Genomic DNA, 26975 nt, shown 5'->3' with positions numbered 1-26975 from the left:
GCAAGGAGGGCGCACTGAAAAGTGACGCATCGCTGCTTTCACGCAGCGATGCGTCACTTTTCATAAATGAGGGCCCCTGTTCGCCAAACTCTAAATCTACACTTAAGTGTATACCTTCCAGGCTAGCTGAAACAAAGCAAGAACAGCAAGAAGTAATGAGGTGCGGGGCACTCCTGTCGGGTAACACCGTCCTCCATCCTGGAAACAAATTCTTGCACCATGATAAATGTTCGAAAACATTTACATATCACCCTAAATTTGGCATACCGGCAATTTCCACAAAGTACTTTATCATATTTCATACACACTAATGTTCGTCAAGAGTTACATCAGCCTAACCTCCATGTCAAACGAGGTGATGTTCTCCTGAAGCTCTATTTGCTTTCAAATAAAACATTTTGAAAAATAAAGCAATACATTTTATGGTTTCACAAGTTACTATCTATAAGTGAAGATGTTCTTTACTTAGACTTCACTGTATAAAGCAACCACTGGTAGTTCTAGACCAACAAGTCTTAGAGTTGATGTGATGACAAAATCTGAGAGTGTGCTAGTAAACCAACAACGTTTTATTCTACATCTTAGGCAGTGCTGTCCCTTAAAGTTGTTGAAAATGATTTAGATAAAAAATAATAAGGCTTCCTTCTTTCTGCAGACATTTTGGAAATGGGCGACTCTCTGGTATTTGAAGAGTAGCTCTCACTGACTTCACATGTAAACATCTTTCTTAGGTCCTAGCTGAGGTTAACTACAACATCATAGGAGTAGGGGTATAATGAAGGGATACTCACGTTCTGTGTAGCGAATAATCCGTGAGGCCGAGTCCCCTAATCCGAAGCTGGTAACAGGCGTCAGGCAGACCTCGTAGCTCTGGGGTACCCGTAAGTCTGGCAGAAGGTATTCCAACAATCGCCCTTTCTCTATCCCGCGGGCAGGGATTGACTTGCTGAAGGTACTCCTGAGGTTAAGCTGCAACAAAAACCAACACACCTTGAGACTTCAGGCACATGTACAGTGGATACAAAAACAATCCCAAAGCAACCAACGCACCTTGAGACCTCAGGCACACGTACAGTGGATACAAAAACAATCCCAAAGCAACCAACGCACCTTGAGACCTCAGGCACACGTACAGTGGTTATTGAAACTATCCCGAAGCAACCAACGCACCTTCAGACCTCAGACACACGTACAGTGGATACTAGAACTATCCCAAAGCAACCAACGCACCTTGAGACCTCAGACACACGTACAGTGGATACTAGAACTATCCCAAAGCAACCAACGCACCTTGAGACCTCAGACACATGTACAGTGGTTATTAAAACTATCCCGAAGCAACCAACGCACCTTCAGACCTCAGACACACGTACATTGGATACTAAAACTATCCCAAAGCCACCGGCGCACCTTGAGACCTCAGACACACGTACAGTGGATATTAAAACTATTCCAAAGCAACCAACATATCTTGAGACCTCAGACACACGTGCATTAGGTACTAAACTCTTCCCAAAGCAACCAACGCACATTGAGACCTCAGACACACGTACAGTGGATACTAAAACTGTCCCAAAGCAACCAACCCACCTTGAGACCTCAGACACACGTACAGCAGATACTAAAACTATACCAAAGCAGCCAACACACCTTAAGACCGCAGACACACGTACAGTGGATACTAAAACTATCCCAAAGCAACCAATGCACCTTGAGACCTCAGAACAAGTACACTGTATACTAAAACGATCTTAAAGCAACCAACACACCTTGAGACCATAGACACACGAACATTGGATACTAAAACTATCCCAAAGCAACCAACACACCTTCGGACCTCAGACACATCTATATTGGATACTAAAACTATCTCAAAGCAACCAAAGCACCTTGAGACCTCGGACACATATACATTGGATACTAAAACTATCTCAAAGCAACCAACGCACCTTGAGACCACAGGCACACGTACAGTGGATACTAAAACTGTCCCAAAGCAACCAACCCACCTTCAGACCTCAGACACACGTACAGTAGATACTAAAACTATACCAAAGCAGCCAACACACCTTAAGACCGCAGACACACGTACAGTGGATACTAAAACTATCCCAAGCAGCCAACACACCTTAAGACCACCGACACACGTACAGTGGATACTAAAACTTTCCCGAAGCAACCAACGCACCTTGAGACCTCAGACACATGTACATTGGATACTAAAACTATCCCAAAGCAACCAATGCACCTTGAGACCTCAGAACAAGTACACTGTATACTAAAACTATCCCAAAGCAACCAACACACCTTGAGACCATAGACACACGAACATTGGATACTAAAACTATCCCAAAGCAACCAACACACCTTCGGACCTCAGACACATCTATATTGGATACTAAAACTATCTCAAAGCAACCAAAGCACCTTGAGACCTCGGACACATATACATTGGATACTAAAACTATCCCAAAGCAACCAACGCACCTTGAGACCACAGGCACACGTACAGTGGATACTAAAACTATCCCAAAACAACCAACACACCTTGAGACCTCAGACACATGTACATTGGATACTAAAACTATCCCAAAGCAGCCAACACACCTTGAGACCACAGGCACACGTACAGTGGATACTAAAACTATCCCAAAGCAACCAACACACCTTGAGACCTCAGACAAACGTACAGTAGATACTAGAACTATCCCAAACCAACCAACTCACCTTGAGACCTCTGACACACGTACACTGGATACTAAAACTAACCCAAAGCAACCAACGCATCTTCAGATCTCAGACACATGTGCAGTGGATACTAAAACTATCCCAAAGCAACCAACGCACATTGAGACCTCAGACACATGTGCAGTGGATACTAAAACTATCCCAAAACAACCAACGCACATTGAGACCTTAGACACATGTGTAGTGGATACTAAAACTATCCCAAAGCAGCCAACACACCTTGAGACCTCAGAACACACGTACAGTGGATACTAGAACTATGCCAAAGCAACCAACACACCTTGAGACCTGTGACACACGTACAGTGGATACAAGAACTATCCCAAAGCAACCGACGCATCTTGAGACCTCAGACACACGTACATTGGATACTAAAACTATCCCAAAGCAACCAACGCACCTTGAGACCTCAGAACAAGTACACTGGATTCTAAAACTATCCCAAAGCAACCAACACACCTTAAGACCTCAGACACATGTACATTGGATACTAAAACTATCCCGCTTGTGTTTTCTTTCGTTTAAAATTGGAGTAACTAATAGTTTCGCCTCTAACAACAGATTTAAAAGTATCCCACACAACTTGTACAATTTTAAACGAAAGAAAACACAAGCTGAATTCAAGAATAAATTAGTTCAAATTCGGGATGCAGAATTAAATCTAGTTTTAGCACTCAGAAATGGTCAGGGTGCGGATTGAGGCTTAGCATCTTTTAACTGTTAAAAGGTCTGTCTTATATTCTTATATAACAGATCAGGTGGCGGTTAAATACAAACAGCACAGGGCTGAGTGTTATGAATATAGTGAGCAAACAGGGAGGATTTTAGCTCGGCGGCTCAGACAGGAAGCTATGCAAAATGAAATAGTCGGAGTTGTAGATTTAGAGGGAGCACTACAAGAGACCAGGGTAGGGATACTGCAAGCGTTCAACTCTTTTTATAAGGCTTTATATAACAAAGATAATAATGAAACTAATACTGCCAGTGCCCCAATGGAATATTTGAATAATATTGATAACACACCACTTTCTGAAGATCATAGAGATTCTTTTACAGCTCCTATCACATGGCAGGAGATTGAAACGGCAATTCTTAGTCTTGCTCCTGGGAAAGCAATGGGGTCAGATCAAATCCCTCTTGAATTTTATCGTACTTTTAGAAATATTCTCAAACCTGAGCTAATTAAAGTCTATCATCAAGCTTTTCAAGGGAATCCACCCGCTTCATGGTCTATGGCTATTATTGTAGTATTTAACAAGAAAGGAAAAGATCCAAAAGAGCTAAGCTCATATCGCCCAATATCTCTCATCACATCGGACAGTAAAGTCTTTTCCAAAATTCTGGCTAACAGATTGTACGATATAATGTCCAACTTAGTGTGTAAGAATCAGCATGGTTTTATTAAGAAGAGAGATACCGCAGATCATGTTAGATGCATTATTGCTTTGTTAGACTGGGCACAGGCCACGGAATCCCCGGTCGGGGTCATCCTGTTGGACGCTGAAAAAGCCTTTGACAGGGTTGACTGGGGGTTCCTGTGGTCTGTCCTGGTTTGGAAGGGCTTTCCATTTGAATTTATTACGGCTATTCAGGCGCTGTATTGTAACCCTACGGCAATGATTCGTATTGGCATGAAGATGTCTGACCCTTTTTCGATCAGTAGGGGAACAAGACAAGGCTGTCCTTGTTCTCCACTACTCTTCGCGCTATACATAGAACCATACCTGATTAAACTTATGCGAGACACAAGGATTCCTTCGGTTAAATTGCATAAATTTGAGCACAACGTCCTTGCCTATGCAGACGATGTCGCCATTGTGACTACTGATGTTGTCTCAGCGCTACCGAAAATTGTAGAACTGGCCCATGAGTTTGGTAGGCTCTCAGGATACAAGCTCAATATCTCAAAAACCCAAATACTACATTCCTCTACTGGTCGACCAGGTGGTGTCGTTCTGGCTTCGACAGTTACATATCTTGGTGTTGTAATCTCTGCGAAGGTAGAGGACATAGTCCGGCTTAATATGGATCCTTTGTTAGTTTCTACTAATAGGACATTAGAGAGACTGAATAATTTGCATCTATCCCTTGTTGGCCGTACAAACGTTGTGAAAATGCTGCTACTTCCAAAGTTTCTTTATTTTTTTCGCACCATACCACTTTTATTTTCTTCATCAGTTTTTAGTAAAATAGATCGAACTATATCTAGGTTTTTATGGGGCTATCGCCGTACCAGGAGATCCATCAAGTGGTGTGTTCTTCCGAGAGTACGTGGTGGTTTAAGCATCCCTAGTTTCCCACTTTATTATTGGGTTATCACTCTCAAATTGATGGGAATCTTATTATTCCAAGATTACAGTTTAGACGAATCTTTAATACCATCTATATATGAAATGTTGCTGGGAACTGAAGTGCGTCAATGTCTGGTAAAATTTTCAGAACCCAGTTATTATAAAAAAAACAAGTTCAAGATTATGATATCTGTATTTCAGCTATGGAAACAAATTAATAAGAAATTTTATTTCCTATCTAAGTTGAATTACTATACGCCACTATTTGGGAACCCTTTACTACCCGGGATTTTTTCTGATCCTGTCATGCACCGATGGCACGGTCTACAGATTTGTTCACTTGGGCAGCTATATGAAGATGGATCTTTTGTTTCGTTTGCTGAGTTACAGATGCAATTTGACCTCACTAGAGGCGATTTTTTAAAATTTCTGCAGATTCGCAGTTTTTTGGTATCTAATAATTTATTACACACTGATTTAATACACACGTCTGACGTTTTGGAGAGCTGTAGGAAGAAAAATAAAATCGGTGTAATTTATCAATTAATGTTAAACAGAATGCCAGATAACTTAGATTTCTATGTGGAGAAATGGCAAATTGAGGGAATTGATATTTCTAGGGCTCTAGAGGTGGGTAATAGGGTTCTAGTTAATGGTTCCCTTAAAAGTCAGCATTTTATGTCTGTCTTTGACCTGTATTATACACCATCAAAACGAGCAAAATGGAAAGCTCTAAAGGGGACTGGATGTAGCCGCTGCGGGCTTTTTGACACTGATTTAAACCACATGCTCTTTAGTTGCCTGAAACTTTTGCAATTTGTGTTTAAAGTTCAAGAATTTTTGAATATTGTGTTGAATGTCAATATTATCTTATCACCTGCATTAATAATATTTGGAATTCAAGCGGAACTTATCGAGCTATCGGCAGCTGAAGAAGGTTTTCTATTTATTGCATTGGCAGTATTACGATCTTGCATAACCTCCCGCTGGCTTGACACGGATTCGCCAACGTTTTGTCATTGGCAATCTAAACTATTAAATATTTATCGGCTGGAGAATGCCGTTTACAAATTTAAGGGTCGGAAAAGGAAGATCTTTGGCCAAAAATTATGGTCGCCGGTCGCAACTTGGATATGAGTATTCTGGTTAGTTTTTCTTTTTTCTTTTTCTTTCTTTAGGGTGTTTCTTCTTTCTGTAGTCTTATTGTTATGAATAATTGTGCCTTCTTTTGTTATATGTACTGTATGCTATATATGCTGTATAATATATGCAATTTACCACTGCCCAAAAAACTCAATAAAACAATTTAAAAAAAAAAAAGGATACTAAAACTATCCCAAAGCAACCAACACGCCTTGAGACCTCAGAACAAGTACACTGGATACTAAAACTATCCCTAAGCAACCAACACACCTTGAGACCTCAGACACATGTACAGTTGATACTAGAACAATCCCAAAGCAACCAACGCACCTTGAGACCTCAGACACATGTGCAGTGGATACTAGAACTATCCCAAAGCAACCAACACACCTTGAGACCTGTGACACACGTACAGTGGATACTAGAACTATCCCAAAGCAGCCAACACACCTTGAGACCTCAGAACACACGTACAGTGGATACTAGAACTATGCCATAGCAACCAACACACCTTGAGACCTCAGACACATGTACAGCGGATACTAGAACTATCCCAAAGCAACCAACACACCTTGAGACCTCAGACACACGTACATTGGATACTAGAACTATCCCAAAGCAACCAACACAACTTGAGACCTCAGACACACGTACATTGGATACTAAAACTATCCCAAAGCAACCAACACGCCTTGAGACCTCAGAACAAGTACACTGGATACTAAAACTATCCCAAAGCAACCAACACACCTTGAGATCTCAGACACACGCATAGTGGATACTAGAACTATCTCAAAGCAACCAACGCATCTTGAGACCTCAGACACAGGTACATTGGATACTAGAACTATCCCAAAGCAACCAACACACCTTGAGACCTCAGAACAAGTACACTGGATACTAAAACTATCCGAAAGCAACCAGCACACCTTGAGACCTCAGACACACGCACAGTGTATACTAGAACTATCCCAAAACAACCAACACACCTTGAGACCACAGACACATGTGCAGTGGATACTAGAACTATCCCAAAGCAACCAACGCACCTTGAGACCTCAGACACATGTACAGTGGATACTAGAACTCTTCCCAAAGGACAGTGACACACTAAGAGCCTTTACCACAATAATAAATACACCCTTCGTGGATTTCATTCCACAGTTTGTGTAAATTTACAACTTTTGGGAGATTCATAAAACATCTTCAGTAGTGTGCATGGAAATATACACACGCCTCCTCCTCTGTACTGATATGGAGGGGAGATAGGATGTGCACATCGCACATTTTCCTAGAAATATTTTACACCTTGAATAATAAATAAGATTCCAGTACATCAAAACCCCTCCTCAACCTTCTTTGAAGAGGCAACATTACAATTCTGCCAAGCGGGTACATCAAATTAGTGTCTGCCTGCTGCCCCTAGCGAGTCCTGCAGGCCATGAATACACATTCTGGCAAAGCCAGCTCAACCTTTCATACTTCTATGGAGAAGTGTGGCTCAATGGTTAGAGCGGCAGACCCTGATGCAGAGGTCTAGCCCGGGACCAGAGTTCAATCCCCCGCCTCAGCGGGTCTTGGGCTCAAAAATTCCACTGACCTGATAATTCTCGCCTTGGTGTCTATTCCAATCATGGAGTCCCACTCTGCAACTCTGGCCAATAGCTTGCATAATCTCCACAACGGCCCCCACAACACTAAGGATGCCTGGCCTCCACCTTGGGGGTGCCCAGGAGTGGACACCTCACAGGGAAAGCCAGGATGTGTTCCACAGTGGTATTCATATAAGCACCTTGAGACCCTTGCGGGTGAGTAGTGCGCTATACAAGTATCAATTTACAATTTTCTAAGGTTGATAATCTTAGCAGAGGTCAAAGTGGACGGGATCTGAGGGGCATGATATGCCCATACTTTCTTTTGATTCATGAAAAAAAGTTCTACTTTTTGTAAATAGACAACCTCCCGGGATGGTTAATTCTGACAGCTTAAATACTTCATCTGAAGTGTCATTAAGTGAGTTTCCTGTGCTATGAAACTGCAGTCGGGCAGTCAGCTAAACAAGCCTTCATGCCAGGATGCCTGCTTGCCTAAAAGAAATGCAAATGTGTACAACCTGTTAAGTATGTAAATGTAAAGGGTAATAATCAAATGTAAAGGATCCTTGGGAGCCCGTGTTGGCTTTAATCGATTGAATCAATCGACGCTTTGTGATGATGAAGATGTATTCTTTTTGAGTGGTAGTGCAAAGAGTTAACAACTGAGCTGTGTAGTGTGTGCTTTTAATTGTTTTTGTATTTATATAGCGCTTACTACCCCTAACGAGGTGTTGAAGGGACAGTTATGTTTAAAAAATGGCATTACGTACAATCTGCGTATTAAATCTATATTTCGGAAGCACCATACTATCTAATCCCCTCCCATGCTCATTACGAGCTGAGCTCGTCATGAGCCACGGCGCTCCGGTGCTCATGACGAGCTCAGCTTGTCATGGCCCGTGGAACGCTCAGGTGCGGGGAGAATTCCCCTCCTGTGCTGAACGTTCCACGGGAGCCAATGCACCTGTGACAAGCTCAGCTCGTCATGAGCACAGGAGCGCCGTGCCTCATGATGAGCTAAGCTTGTCATGAGCATGCGGGCGATGTGCGTGCCCCCTCTCCCTCCCAGCACAGTAGGTGAATAATCCCTGCATCGAAGGGGTTAAACATTTTTGCGCATTTTATAGCAGTCTATCTTATACAGCAAGTTTAAATAATGACTTACATATTCACAGTGCTTTCTGTCACAGGCTGTGACCTTGTAGCACTAAAAAACACAAGTCATTATTCTCCATTGCACCAACCAAGATGTAATTCTGTGGCTCTCCTCTTCCACACAGATCTCTGTAGTGCATTCATTAATAGAGGTTTCATAATGTACTACAGTGCATTTCCCACCAACTAGCATCTTTTTTATTATTTTTTCATATAAGCTGCACATTATTTTATATGAAGCCACCTGATGGTGAAAGACCTAAAACACGTACAGAGTATTTTTTTAACCCCTTCGATGCGGATGACAAAGCCAGCTCGTCATGGGCGTTACCTGCGTTACGCGGATGACAAGCTGGCTTTGTCATAAACAGCGCATTTTTGAAATTCCAGCGCACAGCGGGAAAACGCGGTAGTGCGGTAGAGGTTAAATTTCTTTAGCCACTCCTTTGATCCACCCCTCGCTCATCGCCCCACCCCCATTACATGCAGCATCACTATTACTATATTTTTTTAGGCAGTTCTACCACTGAATCTAAGTATTGATAACTTGTGTAATGCTACCACCTGACAATTATAGGACCCTCACTCAAGAACGTACAGTCTGACACATTCTGATTTGATGCTAATTGTGTAAATATCTTTCCCCTCTTTTCAGATTTGAAATATTTTTGAAATAGGATTGACAGAAGTTGCTGTTCTCTCCCGCCCTCTGCATTTGAAAATCAGGAATACAACTTTAGCACATCCAAAATGGAAGATAATGTAATCCATCCGAACCCTCATAACTCCTCTGTCAACTCACTCAATAGAGAACAAAATCAAAATCAGACAAAAGTCAGCTCATAAGCAATCCACAACCAATGCACTGGGACAGTGACAAAAGGAAAAAAAAGAACAAATTCCAAACAATTCCAGCAATCTTCAGGAAAGTACCCATGCCTTTCCAAGGTCCCAGATAAAAGCCTTAATAGAAAAATATAGTGGGGCAAGGAGTGTGCAATGTTTCTATAAATTCACTCAGACTGGCGCGTGGACACCCACACACGGCCTGCATAATTGAAGGGCCGTACACTTTTCCTGATTTTATTTTTAATTACAATTTCTATTCATGATTATAAAAGGTTAAAAATATTGCTGTTTGAATTTTAGATTTTGGATTAAAAATTTAGCTGCATCTATAGCGAGGGCTACTGGAATTATGTGCTATTACGGTCGCTGCGTTTTTTTAATGAATAGTTATCGATTTGCCACATAATCCGTTACCTCCTGCGTGGTTTGCAAAAAAAATATTTTTTTCTGAAACGGATAAAAAGTTACAAAAAACTGGAGGTGCGTAGAACTCGAAGAGTTTTACTCCGCGGAGTTACATAAAAACTCCGCAAGATTCTGCGACATGATGACACTGACATTAGCCCAGGGAGACACTGATGCGCTCACTGCGAGATGGTGACGCTGACGCAAGGCTAGAGGACACTGATATGCTCACTGCGAGATGCTGACGCTGACGCAAGGCTAGAGGACACTGATATGCTCACTGCGAGATGCTGACGCTGACGCAAAGCTAGAGGACACTGATATGCTCACGGCGAGATGGTGACGCTGATGCAAGGCTAGAGGACACTGATATGCTCACTGCGAGATGCTGACGCAAGGCTAGAGGACACTGATATGCTCACTGCGAGATGGTGACGCTAAGGCAAGGCTAGAGGACACTGATGCGCTCACTGCGAGATGGTGACGCTGACGCTAGGCGACACTGATGCTCACTGCGAGATGCTGACGCAAGGCTAGAGGACACTGATGCTCATTGCGAGATGCTGACGCATGGCTAGAGGGCACTGATGCTCACTGCGAGATGGTGACGCAAGGCTAGAGGACAATGATGCTCACTGCGAGATGGTGACGCTGACGCTAGGCGACACTGATGCTCACTGCGAGATGCTGACGCAAGGCTAGAGGACACTGATGCTCATTGCGAGATGCTGACGCATGGCTAGAAGACACTGATGCTCACTGCGAGATGGTGACGCAAGGCTAGAGGACACTGATGCTCACTGCGAGATGATAACGCTAGGCTAGAGGACACTGATGCTCACTGCGAGATGCTGACGCTAGGCTAGAGGACACTGATGCTCACTGCGAGATGGTGACGCAAGGCTAGAGGACACTGATATGCTCACTGCGAGATGCTGACGCTAGGCTAGAGGACACTGATGCTCACTGCGAGATGCTGACGCTAGGCTTGAGGACACTGATATGCTCACTGCGAGATGGCGGCGCAAGGCTAGAGGACACTGATGCTCACTGCGAGATGGTGACGCTGATGCTACGACAGGCGCATACTGTCATGAACACTGGGATGGGAGGACACTGACACTGTGAAAGGAAGACATGAAGAAAGACACATAGGCAGGGAGGCACAGACATGCTCACTAACACTGGGATTGCGAGTCACTGACACTGAGGAGTAAGTCACCCACTATCACTAGAGTAGAGACACAGACCGGTTACTGAGACGCAAGGCTAAAGGACACTGATATGCTCACTGCGAGATGCTGAAACTAGGCTAGAGGACACTGATGCTCACTGCGAGATGATGACGCAAGGCTAGAGGACACTGATGCTCACTGCGAGATGCTGACGCTAGGCTAGAGGACACTGATATGCTCACTGCGAGATGGTGACGCAAGGCTGGAGGACACTGATGCGCTCACTGCGAGATGGCGACGCTGACGCTAGGCTAGAGGACACTGATGCTCACTGCGAGATGCTGACGCTAGGCTAGAGGACACTGATGCTCACTGCGAGATGCTGACGCTAGGCTAGAGGACACTGATGCGCTCACTGCGAGATGGTGACGCAAGGCTAGAGGACACTGATGCTCACTGTGAGATGCTGAAACTAGGCTAGAGGACACTGATGCTCACAGCGAGATGGTGACGCAAGGCTAGAGGACACTGATGCTCACTGCGAGATGCTGACGCTAGGCTAGAGGACACTGATGCTCACTGCGAGATGCTGACGCTAGGCTAGAGGACACTGATATGCTCACTGCGACATGCTGACGCTGACGCTAGGCTAGAGGACACTGATGCTCACTGCGAGATGCTGACGCAAGGGTAGAGGACACTGATGCTCACTGCGAGATGGTGACGCAAGGCTAGAGAACACTGATGCTCACTGCGAGATGCTGACGCAAGGCTAGAGGACACTGATGCTCACTGCGAGATGCTGACGCTAGGCTAGAGGACACTGATATGCTCACGTCGAGATGCTGACGCTAGGCTAGAGGACACTGATGCTCACTGCGAGATGCTGACACTAGGCTAGAGGACACTGATGCGCTCACTGCGAGATGGTGGCGCAAGGCTAGAGGACACTGATCCTCACTGCGAGATGCTGACGCTAGGCTAGAGGACACTGACACTCACTGCGAGATGCTGACGCTAGGCTAGAGGACACTCATATGCTCACGTCGAGATGGTGACGCAAAGCTAGAGGACACTGATGCTCACTGCGAGATGCTGACGCTAGGCTAGAGGACACTGATATGCTCACTGCGAGATGGTGACCAAGGCTAGAGGACACTGATGCTCACTGCGAAATGCTGACGCTAGGCTAGAGGACACTGATACTCACTGCGAGATGCTGACGCTAGGCTAGAGGACACTGATATGCTCACGTCGAGATGCTGACGCTAGGCTAGAGGACACTGATGCTCACTGCGAGATGGTGACGCAAGGCTAGAGGACACTGATATGCTCACTGCGAGATGGTGGCGCAAGGCTAGAGGACACTGATCCTCACTGCGAGATGCTGACGCTAGGCTAGAGGACACTGATGCTCACTGCGAGATGCTGACGCTAGGCTTGAGGACACTGATATGCTCACTGCGAGATGGTGGCGCAAGGCTAGAGGACACTGATGCTCACTGCGAGATGGTGACGCTGATGCTACGACAGGCGCATACTGTCATGAACACTGGGATGGGAGGACACTGACACTGTGAAAGGAAGACATGAAGAAAGACACATAGGCAGGGAGGCACAGACATGCTCACTAACACTGGGACTGCGAGTCACTGACACTGAGGAGTAAGTCACCCACTATCACTAGAGTAGAGACACAGACCGGTTACTAAGACGCAAGGCTAAAGGACACTGATATGCTCACTGCGAGATGCTGAAACTAGGCTAGAGGACACTGATGCTCACTGCGAGATGGTGACGCAAGGCTAGAGGACACTGATGCTCACTGTGAGATGATGACGCTAGGCTACAGGACACTTATATGCTCACTGCGAGATGGTGACGCAAGGCTGGAGGACACTGATGCACTCACTGCGAGATGGTGACGCTGACGCTAGGCTAGAGCACACCGATGCTCACTGCGAGATGGTGACGCAAGGCTAGAGGACACTGATGCTCACTGCGAGATGCTGACGCTAGGCTAGAGGACACTGATGCTCACTGAGAGATGCTGACGCTAGGCTAGAGGACACTGATATGCTCACTGCGAGATGGTGACGCAAGGCTGGAGGACACTGATGCGCTCACTGCGAGATGGTGACGCTGACGCAAGGCTAGTGGACACTGATGCTCACTGCAAGATGCTGACGCTAGGCTAGAGCACACCGATGCTTACTGCGAGATGCTGAAACTAGGCTAGAGGACACTGATGCTCACTGCGAGATGCTGGCGCTAGGCTAGAGGACACTGATGCTCACTGCGAGATGCTGGCGCTAGGCTAGAGGACACTGATATGCTCACTGCGAGATGGTGATGCAAGGCTGGAGGACACTGATGCGCTCACTGCGAGATGGTGACGCTGACGCTAGGCTAGAGCACACCGATGCTCACTGCGAGATGCTGACGCTAGGCTAGAGGACACTGATGCTCACTGCGAGAGGCTGGCGCTAGGCTAGAGGACACTGATGCTCACTGCGAGATGCTGACGCTAGGCTGGAGGACACTGATATGCTCACTGCGAGATGCTGGCGCTAGGCTAGAGGACACTGATGCTCACTGCGAGATGCTGACGCTACGACAGGCGCATACTGTCATGAACACTGGGATGGGAGGACACTGACACTGTGAACGGAAGACATGAAGAAAGACACATAGGCAGGGAGGCACAGACATGCTCACTAACACTGGGATTGCGAGTCACTGACACTGAGGAGTAAGTCACCCACTATCACTAGAGTAGAGACACAGACCGGTTACTGAGACGCAAGGCTAAAGGACACTGATATGCTCACTGCGAGATGCTGAAACTAGGCTAGAGGACACTGATGCTCACTGCGAGATGGTGACGCAAGGCTAGAGGACACTGATGCTCACTGTGAGATGATGACGCTAGGCTAGAGGACACTTATATGCTCACTGCGAGATGGTGACGCAAGGCTGGAGGACACTGATGCGCTCACTGCGAGATGGTGACGCTGACGCTAGGCTAGAGCACACCGATGCTCACTGCGAGATGGTGACGCAAGGCTAGAGGACACTGATGCTCACTGCGAGATGCTGACGCTAGGCTAGAGGACACTGATGCTCACTGAGAGATGCTGACGCTAGGCTAGAGGACACTGATATGCTCACTGCGAGATGGTGACGCAAGGCTGGAGGACACTGATGCGCTCACTGCGAGATGGTGACGCTGACGCAAGGCTAGTGGACACTGATGCTCATGCAAGATGCTGACGCTAGGCTAGAGCACACCGATGCTCACTGCGAGATGCTGAAACTAGGCTAGAGGACACTGATGCTCAGTGCGAGATGCTGGCGCTAGGCTAGAGGACACTGATGCTCACTGCGAGATGCTGGCGCTAGGCTAGAGGACACTGATATGCTCACTGCGAGATGGTGATGCAAGGCTGGAGGACACTGATGCGCTCACTGCGAGATGGTGACGCTGACGCTAGGCTAGAGCACACCGATGCTCACTGCGAGATGCTGACGCTAGGCTAGAGGACACTGATGCGCTCACTGCGAGATGGTGACGCTGACGCAAGGCTAGAGGACACTGATGCTCACTGCGAGATGCTGGCGCTAGGCTAGAGCACACTGATGCTCACTGCGAGATGCTGGCGCTAGGCTAGAGGACACTGATGCTCACTGCGAGATGCTGACGCAAGGCTAGAGGACACTGATGCTCACTGCGAGATGCTGACGCTAGGCTAGAGGACACTGATGCGCTCACTGCGAGATGGTGACGCTGACGCAAGGCTAGAGGACACTGATGCTCACTGCGAGATGCTGGCGCTAGGCTAGAGGACACTGATGCTCACTGCGAGATGCTGGCGCTAGGCTAGAGGACACTGATGCTCACTGCGAGATGCTGACGCTAGGCTAGAGGACACTGATGCTCACTGCGAGATGCTGACGCTAGGCTAGAGGACACTGATGCTCACTGCGAGATGCTGACGCTGACGCTACGACAGGCGCATACTGTCATGAACACTGGGATGGGAGGACACTGACACTGTGAACGGAAGACATGAAGAAAGACACAGGGGCAGGGAGGCACAGACATGCTCACTAACACTGGGACTGCGAGTCACTGACACTGAGGAGTAAGTCACCCACTATCACTAGAGTAGAGACACAGACCGGTTACTGAGACGCAAGGCTAAAGGACACTGATATGCTCACTGCGAGATGCTGAAACTAGGCTAGAGGACACTGATGCTCACTGCGAGATGGTGACGCAAGGCTAGAGGACACTGATGCTCACTGTGAGATGATGACGCTAGGCTAGAGGACACTGATGCTCACTGCGAGATGCTGGCGCTAGGCTAGAGGACACTGATGCTCACTGCGAGATGCTGGCGCTAGGCTAGAGGACACTGATGCTCACTGCGAGATGCTGACGCAAGGCTAGAGGACACTGATGCTCACTGCGAGATGCTGACGCTAGGCTAGAGGACACTGATGCGCTCACTGCGAGATGGTGACGCTGACGCAAGGCTAGAGGACACTGATGCTCACTGCGAGATGCTGGCGCTAGGCTAGAGGACACTGATGCTCACTGCGAGATGCTGGCGCTAGGCTAGAGGACACTGATGCTCACTGCGAGATGCTGACGCTAGGCTAGAGGACACTGATGCTCACTGCGAGATGCTGACGCTAGGCTAGAGGACACTGATGCGCTCACTGCGAGATGGTGACGCTGACGCTACGACAGGCGCATACTGTCATGAACACTGGGATGGGAGGACACTGACACTGTGAACGGAAGACATGAAGAAAGACACAGGGGCAGGGAGGCACAGACATGCTCACTAACACTGGGACAGCGAAGCACTAACTGCGGAGGGAGAGACACCCTCAGTCACGAGAGCAGAGACGCAGACCGGTCACTGAGACAGGGAGACACTTACGATAGGAACGCAGACAGGCTGCTCACTGGGGCAGTGAGACTTTGACACACGATGAAAGTGGCCCTCAAGGGCCCCTGTTCACGCTCACGCAGCTGTGGGGCGCCCCAGAGACTGTTTAAAGTCAACTTTCAGCAGACAACAAGCTGCAAGATCAGATCACCTACAGCGCCCTGAAGCCATGCAAACGACTGCGCAGCGCCACACGAGCCAGGCGTGACATACATTCACATTTCTCCCCTTAGACACACTGCGCTGAACAAAGCATGCTTACTTCCTGCCCCCTGCAGCTGCGCAACCACAAATTAACATCTCGGGAATAATTCTGTATTTTTCGCCTGTGAATTATCGGAGTTGCAAAAATATGTTTGGCTAAAAGGCATAAAGAATTTGGCATAAAACCAAAATATGCGTTTGGGAGCAGCCCCTGCACATCAAATGCATTTATGGCTGTCACCCCTGCCAACGGATTACTTCTGGCACAAAATGTAATGGGTTCATTACATGCAATGGGGCTGCTTTTAACTGGCTGGAGGCAACGCTTTGTGTATGAATAGTCTTCAAACTCACTCCCCACACTAGACTGAATAACAATTGCTGGTCCCTTCATCTGATGGCTCTGGCCCCCTCTGCCTTGCTATGGCAGAGAGTAAATAAACAAAACGTACAATGTGAAAATGTTGATGCGCAAAAAAAGTGAAAAGAGTCATCATAACTAAGGCTTCCTGTTTTCCTTTTTTACTGATTTTTCCGCATAAATACAGACAGAAAGCATTCATCTTCTAGTCTGTATTTATTTTTAAATGTGGATAAAAACCAAAATTGGGTGCTTTTTGAGTAATTCTAAATACACTTTGCCATGACTGTCAGTTAAATAGAAGTGTGGAATGCTAGATAAGGGGTTAAAAAAGAAAGGACTTTTAGTAAAGAGGATTAAATAGCAGTAGATATAAAAAGGGTTGATACTGAAATTTGCCTATTTTCATACAAGTGCACAGATTTATCTTCTGCTGGTGTTTACAGCACTGAAACCTGGCAGACATTCATGCATGAGCACATATTTATTAGTTAAATAAATGTGAAAAAATACTAATTTCAGCTTAATTTGACCACAAACCCCAAAATAAATATGGATAAATACAGATAAAACTAGCAAAAAAGAAATATGGATAAATACAGATAAAATTATCAAAAAATAAATATAGATAAATGCAGGTGGAAATCGCAAAAAAAAATACCATAAAACTGGGAGCCCTAATTATAACAGAGTTCCACATATTGATCCTTACTTTTCCCTCTGGAGCTCACTTAATGGAAGACACCTGGAGACGGATTCATAAAAATGTTTTTCTAAACTGGATGTGTTATTAGTAGAAGAGAGTACATTTATGCCCTGCTGGACTCACTGAGGGCCACATGTACTAAAGGTTTTAGTGGTCACAAATGGAGAATCGGGCCATAGCTTTTTGACATGCACTTTTCATCCCTTCCCCTTTGTGATTGGCAGCGAAATGGAGGATCACTGACTGCCCTTGAAAAATGAAACTGAAATGTTTGATTTTTCTTTTAGAAATGCATCCTGTTTTCCTTCGGGCAGCAATAAAATAAAGTTTCCTTCTTTAAAAGCAAACACAGACATGGTGGTCTGCTGTCCCCAGCAGGCCACCATCCCTGTGTTTTTAGCGATTCCCAGTAAGTTGCTAATTGCAACCTACCTTATGAATTATGATGATGTATGTCAATTGTGACCATATTAGGAATCGCTAAATGTGTCTGCAGCACATTAGTACATCACATTTTGCGACTTCCTAATCACGATTCGCAAAAACTCGCATTTAGGAACTTGTAAAATGAACCAGTCGTACAGGTGGCCCTAAATTAATTTGTGTGTGTACCAAATGTGTTTTAACATGTACTGTGCACTTGCCGCTTGCCTGTGCACTAAATGTGCACTTGGATTGTGACCTGGAGGTGATGTGGAGCTACAGAAGCAAGTGAATCCCTCGACATGCCAGGCTCCATTGGCCATCCCTGACTCCGCCTCCTGTGTGAGTCGCACCCAGGCTGAGGACAACCACAGGTTAAGGCAGATAAGTCCCCTGTCTATCCAGGTGTTTGGCTGTAGTGTGAAAAACCATCATAATACAAGCTCAAGGGCTCGGGTGAAGAGAGGGTGAGGGCCTGCTGTTTTGAGCAGGGCCCTGTCCCTTCCTGAATGGCTCAAATACATCCTAAAACAAGCATTTGCAATGCAATAGGTCTCGCAATTATGAGAGTTTGAGCTATTGGCATAGTAAATGAAAATGCCTTTTATTTATGTGTTAAAAGGCACTGTTATTTACAATGCCAATAGCTCAAACTCTGGCAAAAAGCGAGACCTATAGCATTGAAAATGCTTGTTATGTTCTAATGAGCAGTCAGTTCCAGGCTGGTAACTAGTCCTGCATGGGGCACGTGAGCTTTCAGATGTATTTCCGGTTGCCTCTTATGATAGATGTTTTTAATGGGAACCATGCCAGAGAGAGAGAAGTGGACACTCATTAAAGAGGCCTCCGCATGTAGCTGGACACTGTGATTTATGCATACATTTCTAAGAAGTCATCCCAGTCACGTAATAGCGCTGCATCACTGGCCACATGCAACGAGCGATGACTCACGCCTCCTTAATCTCACAACGTACTCCTGTCACCCATTGGTAAATCGTGGATCATGTGGCCTCGCAACCAAACAACACTGCGATAATATTGAGCACCGGCCGCCGTTTGATACAGTATACCTGACATCTGTAGTCGAGCGAATAGATAAGTGCATAGTGCTGGTTCTATTTTTTTTAATCTCCACTGTGCATATTTTCCTTTGAGCAGATTTATTCTGGAATACGAAATTAACGATGACACACACACACGCGTACACACACGTGTACACATGCTTGGGTACACACACACACACACCCCCTAGAAGGGGATTTACCCAGTATTGTACCAGATTACTCCCCTTTGATAAACCTAGTGACAGGAAAAACGTGGGTTTCTGATTGTAGGTGGTACCTTAGAAGCTGGGAGGGCAATAGGAGGACACTGCTAACATTAAAAAAAAAAAAAGTCCCCGCCGGGCCGCCGCGCTGCCTGCGACGACCCGGAAGCGGTTGGGCAGCCGGCCAATCACATCGCGGCCCCAACCGGAAGTCCCGCCCCATCGCGACGAGAGAGAGAGAGAGCTGCCCGAGGAGCCACGAAGGCTCCTGATTGAGTCCCGGTCCCGAGATGGGGGACCGGGTGAAGAGCGGCCGGGCGCATGGGGAAGGCGGGGCTCTCATGTGGTGAGAGAGCCCCGCAAAGCGCTACCGCCGCCCGAGAGCCAGAACCGCCGCCGAGCACCGCCAGAACAGGTGAGTGTGTTGAGGGAGAGGAGAGGTGTGTGGCTGAGTGTGTGTGTGTGTGTGTGTGTGCGTGTGTGCGTGCGTGCGTCTGTCTGTGTGCGCGTGTGTCTGTTTAAGGGGGGGTGCGTGTGTGTATGCAGTGTGTCTATGGCTGTGTATGTGCGCATGCGTGACTGAGGCTTTGTTTGTGCATGGGAATGTGAGGCACGGCGACGTGCGCGCTCCCGAGGTTAAATCTCGGCCAGGGAAAGCGCGTGGAACTCTCCTGTCCACATTCCCCCAAAAGTAACTACATAAGTTGTCTCGCCATAGACAGCAAAGCTTCGCTTTGCTTTCTTCTAGGCGAGACCTAAAAATCAGGGTTTAATGTTCAAAGATGGCAGCCGAAGCAACTTGTGCCGGTGGGTGCAGTTGGGGACCACTGGCACTTATTTTTCGAAGCCAGCCCTTATATTTTCCTCAAACGACTTTGGTCCAGAGCAAGTGGAAGAAAAACACAAAAGGGGGAAAGAAGAAGAAATAATACTTAAAAAGAGTGACAGAGGGGGAAGCCGAGATACAATAGAACCCTAAACAGTGAGACAAAGAGGCAGCGACTGTTTGGTGGTTGATTAAAGAGGCATGACGTGAAATCAAGAAAACACAGCCTTGGGCATTTGCACCAGAACTTTCTACAGCAACAGATGTGGGCTTCTGAACTGCACTTTGGGCACCGGCACTTGTGGGCTTCTGAAGAACACTTTGGGCAACGGCACTTGTGGGCTTCTGAAGAACACTTTGGGCAATGGCACTTGCGGGCTTCTGAAGAACACTGGGCAACGGCACTTGTGGGCTTCTGAAGAACACTAGGCAACGGCACTTGTGGGCTTCTGAAGAACACTTTGGGCACCGGCACTCGTGGGCTTCTGGAGAACACTTTGGGAAACGGCACTTGTGGGCTTCTGAAGAACACTTTGGGCAATGGCACTTGTGGGCTTCTGAAGAACACTGGGCAACGGCACTTGTGGGCTTCTGAAGAACACTAGGCAACGGCACTTGTGGGCTTCTGAAGAACACTTTGGGCACCAGCACTTGTGGGCTTCTGGAGAACACTTTGGGCAACGGCACTTGTGGGCTTCTGAACTACACTTTGGGCACCGGCACTTGTGGGCTTCTGAAGAACACTTTGGGCAACGGCACTTGTGGGCTTCTGAAGAACACTAGGCAACGGCACTTGTGGGCTTCTGAAGAACACTTTGGGCACCGGCACTTGTGGGCTTCTGGAGAACACTTTGGGCAACGGCACTTGTGGGCTTCTGAACTACACTTTGGGCACCGGACCTTGTGGGCTTCTGAACTACACTTTGGGCACCGGACCTTGTGGGCTTCTGAAGAAAACTTTGGACACCGGCACTTGTGGGCTTCTGAAGAACACTTTGGGCACCGGCACTTGTGGGCTTCTGGAGAACACTTTGGGCAATGGCACTTGTGGGCTTCTGAAGAACACTTTGGGCAACAGCACTTATGGGCTTCTGAAGAACACTTTGGGCAACGGCACTTGTGGGCTTCTGAAGAACACTTTGGGCAATGGCACTTGTGGGCTTCTGAAGAACACTGGGCAACGGCACTTGTGGGCTTCTGAAGAACACTTTGGGCACCGGCACTTGTGGGCTTCTGGAGAACACTTTGGGCAACAGCACTTGTGGGCTTCTGAACTACACTTTGGGCACCGGCACTTGTGGACTTCTGAAGAACACTTTGGGCACCGGCACTTGTGGGCTTCTGGAGAACACTTTGGGCAACGGCACTTGCGGGCTTCTGAAGAACACTGGGCAACGGCACTTGTGGGCTTCTGAAGAACACTAGGCAACGGCACTTGTGGGCTTCTGAAGAACACTTTGGGCACCAGCACTTGTGGGCTTCTGGAGAACACTTTGGGCAACGGCACTTGTGGACGTCTGAACTACACTTTGGGCACCGGCACTTGCGGGCTTCTGAAGAACACATTTCGTATTTTACAAATAAAGCACTGACAGTGCACTGTTTCCTTTTGCAAATTACATGCAGGAACGTGTTTGCATGTCTTCGAGGAGCTAGCTCCCTGTGTATCAGGCACCTTGTTTCAATGTCAGACATTGAGTCTTGCTGAACTCATAACGCTTTCACATTCTTATACATCCCCAGTTTACCCTGACTCACATAATTTCAAATTTGTAATTTACGGCTATTGACAAAAACCCACAAATATTGTTTCTCTAAATAATTCTGCAAGTTCTAGAGTCTGTCCGACGATAGAAATTGAGTTCTGTTTCTCCAATCCTACGTCACGGCCCTGAAGAATAAGGAATCCAGCTGGTTCCTTTGTTGGATGGTGTCTTGTTGAGCCTACAGATCTATTGTGACCTTATTCACTAAGTTGAACACTTAAGTCCCGCAGTCTAAAGGGCCCTGACCAAGACTAGCCGATCCTGTGGGACCTGTTGAAGCCATCAACGCTTTGAATCCCTTGAGCCGAATAAAGGGCATAAGTCCTTCGTGGGGGCAGTCACTGAAGACAGCTTTGGATTTAAAGCCTTTGTGATCAGTTGCAGCCATCTGGATGGGTCCCTCACTAAGGGCCAGATGTAGGAAGCCTAATACCGGTCGGTAACACCCGAAATTCGGTCATTTCGGCCGTTACCGACCGATATTAGGCTTTTCAGATGTAGGGGCCTAATTTAAGGATTCGGTAATTTCCCAAATCGGTAATATAAGGAATCGGTAAATTACCGAATTCTTAAATACCGATTCGGTAAATTACCGAATCCTTAATGTAGGGAGCACTCAAGTGAGTGATTTTCACTTGTAAGGATTTGTTATTTAACACCAACTACAAGTTGGTGGTAAATATCGAAAACCTTAAAAAAAGCAATTTTGTGCTTTTTTCAACTGTGCCATGTGGCAGACATACATGCCCTTAGGGCGTGTGTGAGTGCCACATGTGCACCCATGCACTATACAGGGGTGCAACAGGGTGTCAATGTGCCTCCCTGCCACCCTTGTAAGTCTAGCCCCTTTTACCGATTCGGTATTTACCGAATCGGTAATTCTCATTCATTCCTATGGGCCTATAGGCCCATAGGAATGAATGGGGAATACCGATTCGGTAAATACCGAATCGGTATTTACCGAATTTTACCGATTCAGTAAAATTTACCGAATCATTAGCTACATATCATTTACCGATTCTAAATACTGAATCGGTAAAATTCGGTATTTTAGAATCGGTAAATGATATTTACCTATATGTGGCCATAAATCTTCCATCAAAGATACATTTTTAGACTTTTGCGGGGGTCACTGCTTCTCCGTTTCTCTAACAGGTATCTGAAGCCTCTGGTAGGTCTTGCCTCAGTGAATGAGCCTCAGTTTCAATCATGTGCATGGCACTCAAACTGTTGTAAAGATCTATGCTTTATCAGACCAATAACACAAGTGGAGATCAACTACTGAAAACAATGTCACCAGGCTTAGGGAGCAAAAGTTACCTTTTCTAGCTGTAGAAAGGAACTTCAGAGAGATCATCACTAGCTGCCTACTTATTTTTATTTTTTGTATGATCATCTCATTACTCCAGTTCATAAAATCATAAAATCAAACCTCTGGTGGTGACTTTTGACCAATATTTGACAATGGATCAGGAGTCAATAATATGTTGTCCGTCTAACTTGTCCGATCAGTCATCAGGTCAGGTATATGATGGTAGGACCCGCAGTTAGCTCTAGGCCGTACAGCGCCAGCAGTCTGCTTCTAGGAGCTTCAGAAAGCACCTCTTCATAAATGACAAGTGTCTCAGTACTGTGGGTGTGGATTGCTGAAAGTCAGAAGTAGGATCACATTTCTGTTCCTCATGTCTCTAACGTTGGTTGAACGTGGATAATCAGATTGATTTGAAATGCCCGAGCCTGACTCATTGATATTTTCATAAATCAGCCCCTACAAACCTCAAAGGCAACCTGAGCCAGCAACACACTGCCAAAACCCTACACGCCGGTAACAGTGGCGGATGTGCCAGGTAAATGCCACAGGTCCAGTCTAGGCGGAAGGAGACACTATTGCATCGGTCTAGGTGTATTACATTCAGTGATTGCATTTATGGTTGTTTATTTTGATAGTTTTATTATTGCAATGGTTTTAGTAACTATGCAAATAAAATAAACTTGAACTTGTTTATCAATAGGCCTTAAAGTAGGGGATACAATCTGTGGAAGCTCTTGCATCCAAAAAGGCTTTCTGATGAGTCTATATCACAGCAAAGTAATATATACTACAACAAAGTAAGCTATATCACAGCAAAGTAATATACACTACAACAAAGTAAGCTATATCACAGCAAAGTAATATACACTACAACAAAGTAAGCTATATCACAGCAAAGTAACCTATACTACAACAAAGTAATCCCTATCGCCGAAAAGTAATCTATACTACAATAAAGCAATCTATACTACAGCGCTTTCAATGAACCAGAGGAAAGAGTCTCAAGGTAATACATTAAGTAGCAGTTGCAAAGGTTTCCCTCCACTAACTTCGTAAAATGTTTTATAATTCTGATAGAATCACAATTTTCAAGTAATTTATCGAAAATATGTTTTACAGAGTGAACATTTCATCTAAGAACTGTCCTAAGAGGGTAAACAGTCATTACAGCGCAGCTGTTACCACGACTACCATTACAACGCAAGCATTACCAAGCATGCATTGTAATAACGAGTAGACTTTACTGCACATTTTTTTACAACTTATGTGCTTTTACCACGCATGCCTTTACAACAAAATTTTGTTTTGAAGGTATGTATGGTAAAAGCACCTACGTTTAAACAAAATATAGGCGATCCATGTCGTTGTGCAAAAACAGAGGCTCCTCTGTTTCCTCACAAAGACGTGCACCGACCCTCAGACTGCTTGCATGAACCATAAGGAGAGGAAGGTAAAGGGGCTTGGGCCTGGTGTGGGGGTTACTAATTTAGGGTCTGTGGGCCAGGGCGGTGTTCTGCAGTGGTAATGTTTTAGGGTTTAGGGTAGGGCAAGGGCTGGGGGCCAGAGAGGGGGTTTTGTTGGGGTAGTGTTTTAGGGTTGAAGGTAGGGCCATAATTAGGGGTTGGTGGGTCATGCAGGGGTAGTGTTTTCGGGTTTAGGGTAGGGAGTGGACTAAGAGTCGAGGAGTTAGGGGGTCATGCAGGGGTAGTGTTGTTCTAGGGTTTAAGGTAGGGACATGATTGGGGTCGGGGTGGTCGTGCAGGGGTGGTGTTTTAGGGTTTAGGGTAGGGAGGGGACTGGGGCCGGGGGGTACGGGGTTGTGCAGGGGTAGGGTTATTTTAGAGTTTAGGGTAGGGAAAAGATTAGGGGTCAGGGGGGTCGTGCAGGGGTAGTGTTTTAGTGTTCAGGGTAGAGAGAGGACTACGGGTTGGGGGGCTCGTGCAGGGATAGTGTTGCTTTAGAATTTATGGTAGGGAAAGGATAGGGGGTCAGTGTGGGGTCATGCAGGGGTAGTGTTTTAGGGTTTAGGGCATGGCAAATGGTACCAGGGGGGGTAGGGGGTTGTGCAGGGGTAGTTTTACTTACCGTAATCACTTTTACCAAGTGTTTGCCTTTAGCACACATGCCTTTGCATTGTAATGGCATGCATGGTTCGGGCATATGCGTGGTAAAAGAATGCGTTGTAATGGTAGGTCGTTGTAAACATACTAGCATAGCAATACCCGCCTTGTAATGGTCTGCATGGTATTAGTACGCGTAGTAACATCATACATTCACCTAAGAGCCCTCTTCAGAAAAATATGTTTTCTTGCAAATAGGTTTATTTCAGGGAATTTTTGCCATAAACGCTTACGTTATGATGTTTGTCACCTTCACAAAACTTTCACAAATAAAATCTGTGGGACATTTGACCAAAGGTGGCGATAGGCAATTATCGTCGGTTTAGCTGCCGTTTTCAGCCGCTAAGCGGCGATAATTCTATCACTCTATTAGCAAGCTGTCGCTAACTGATGTTAGCGACAGCTTTTAGGTGATAGCGAGCGGTTTGGGGCCCGCTTTGCATGTCAGCGATATTTATCGCTAATGGCATGCAAAGTGGGCATACCCGACCTGTTAGTGACTGAAAGCAGTCGCTAACGTCGCTATTGCCTATTAGCAAGGCAGGCGTAGCGATGGAAATATTCCTGCCATCGCCAAAAACCAACGCCTGCTCAGACCAGTTCTTAGCCATGTTATCCAATGGGAGTTGGATAACATGGCTAAGAGCATTTCGTCGCTAATGCGTGAATATCGCTGTATTCTCAGCGATATTCACGCATTTCGCCTGATTTTTATCGCTTTTGAGATAAACTTTGCTAATAGCAAGTTATCTCAGCGATAAAAACCAGTGATACACGGCGATAAAAATATTGCCACTAACCCTACTTAGCGATAAATATCGCTATTTGTTGGTAATATGCCCCATAATTTCTCACAAACGTGAATACGCATCATGCATTTTTGTAAAGTGGTTTTGTGTTGTATTGTTGTTTTGATGTGTTGTTTAGTAGAATTGTGTTGTGTTTGTTTTCCATTTTATTGTGTTGGAATTGTGTTATTTTCGCTTGATATTATTGTGATGTTGTTTTGTGCAGTTGAGTTGCTAATGTGTTCTACTGTGGTTGTTGCTGCTGTGTAGTTGTGTTGTTAAGTAGCATATGTCTGTTGTGTTTTGTGTCGTGTCCTGATGTGTCTTGCGTTTTCAATGTTTCTCGGTTTTATTTTTGGTCTTACATTATTAGGTTGCTATTGTGTACTGTTGTATTAAGCAGTTGCTTTGCATACTTCACTACATCCTTCCACAAGTCCAGCCAAAAGCTGAGCATTTTTATTACAAAACAGCCTTTTACCTCTGCCAGAGGAGGGAACATGCTGCTGCTACAGCTCTAACACCTTATAAGAAAACCATATGTCTGACCACATCAAGGGTGAGTGCTCGAAATACTGCTCCCCAAGCTCACTTTATGTAATCTGACCTCTGGTCCATAACTGGAAGATGTCTCAGGGCCAAAACCATTTGGTTTAGTCTTACTCTGTAGTCACATCACTTACTTTTCTAAGTTTCCAGACTTACCACAGCTGTGAGTGATTTAACAGCAGCTTAGGGCCTAATCCCCTGGTGGAGCACCGACCAGCTGTGTCTGTTCATTAATAAGCTGAGCTGTATCTGTTCAGGGTCGGTGCTGTCCTTGCGTGGAGGGAGACATCCTCGACTTGGGACTGTACTCCAGAGCAGCGGTGCTCGGCTT

The 26975-nt window shown here is 46.1% G+C and overlaps 1 protein-coding gene across 1 annotated transcript in view; it reads right to left on the bottom strand.

Moving 5' to 3' along the window:
• The window catches only part of MDGA1 (MAM domain containing glycosylphosphatidylinositol anchor 1), a 1234846-nt gene that overhangs the window by 374353 nt on the left and 833518 nt on the right, over window positions 1-26975 (bottom strand). Inside the window, exon 11 of the mRNA XM_078647369.1 lies at window positions 792-969. Within this exon, the coding sequence (XP_078503495.1) occupies window positions 792-969 (178 nt within the window). The remainder of the gene's footprint in view (window positions 1-791; window positions 970-26975) is intronic.

The sequence above is a fragment of the Lissotriton helveticus genome, chromosome 6, assembly GCF_964261635.1.
Source record: "Lissotriton helveticus chromosome 6, aLisHel1.1, whole genome shotgun sequence".
Taxonomy (NCBI): domain Eukaryota; kingdom Metazoa; phylum Chordata; class Amphibia; order Caudata; family Salamandridae; genus Lissotriton; species Lissotriton helveticus.
Note: the sequence above shows the minus strand (reverse complement) of the source record. Positions and strands in the feature narration are given on the sequence as shown.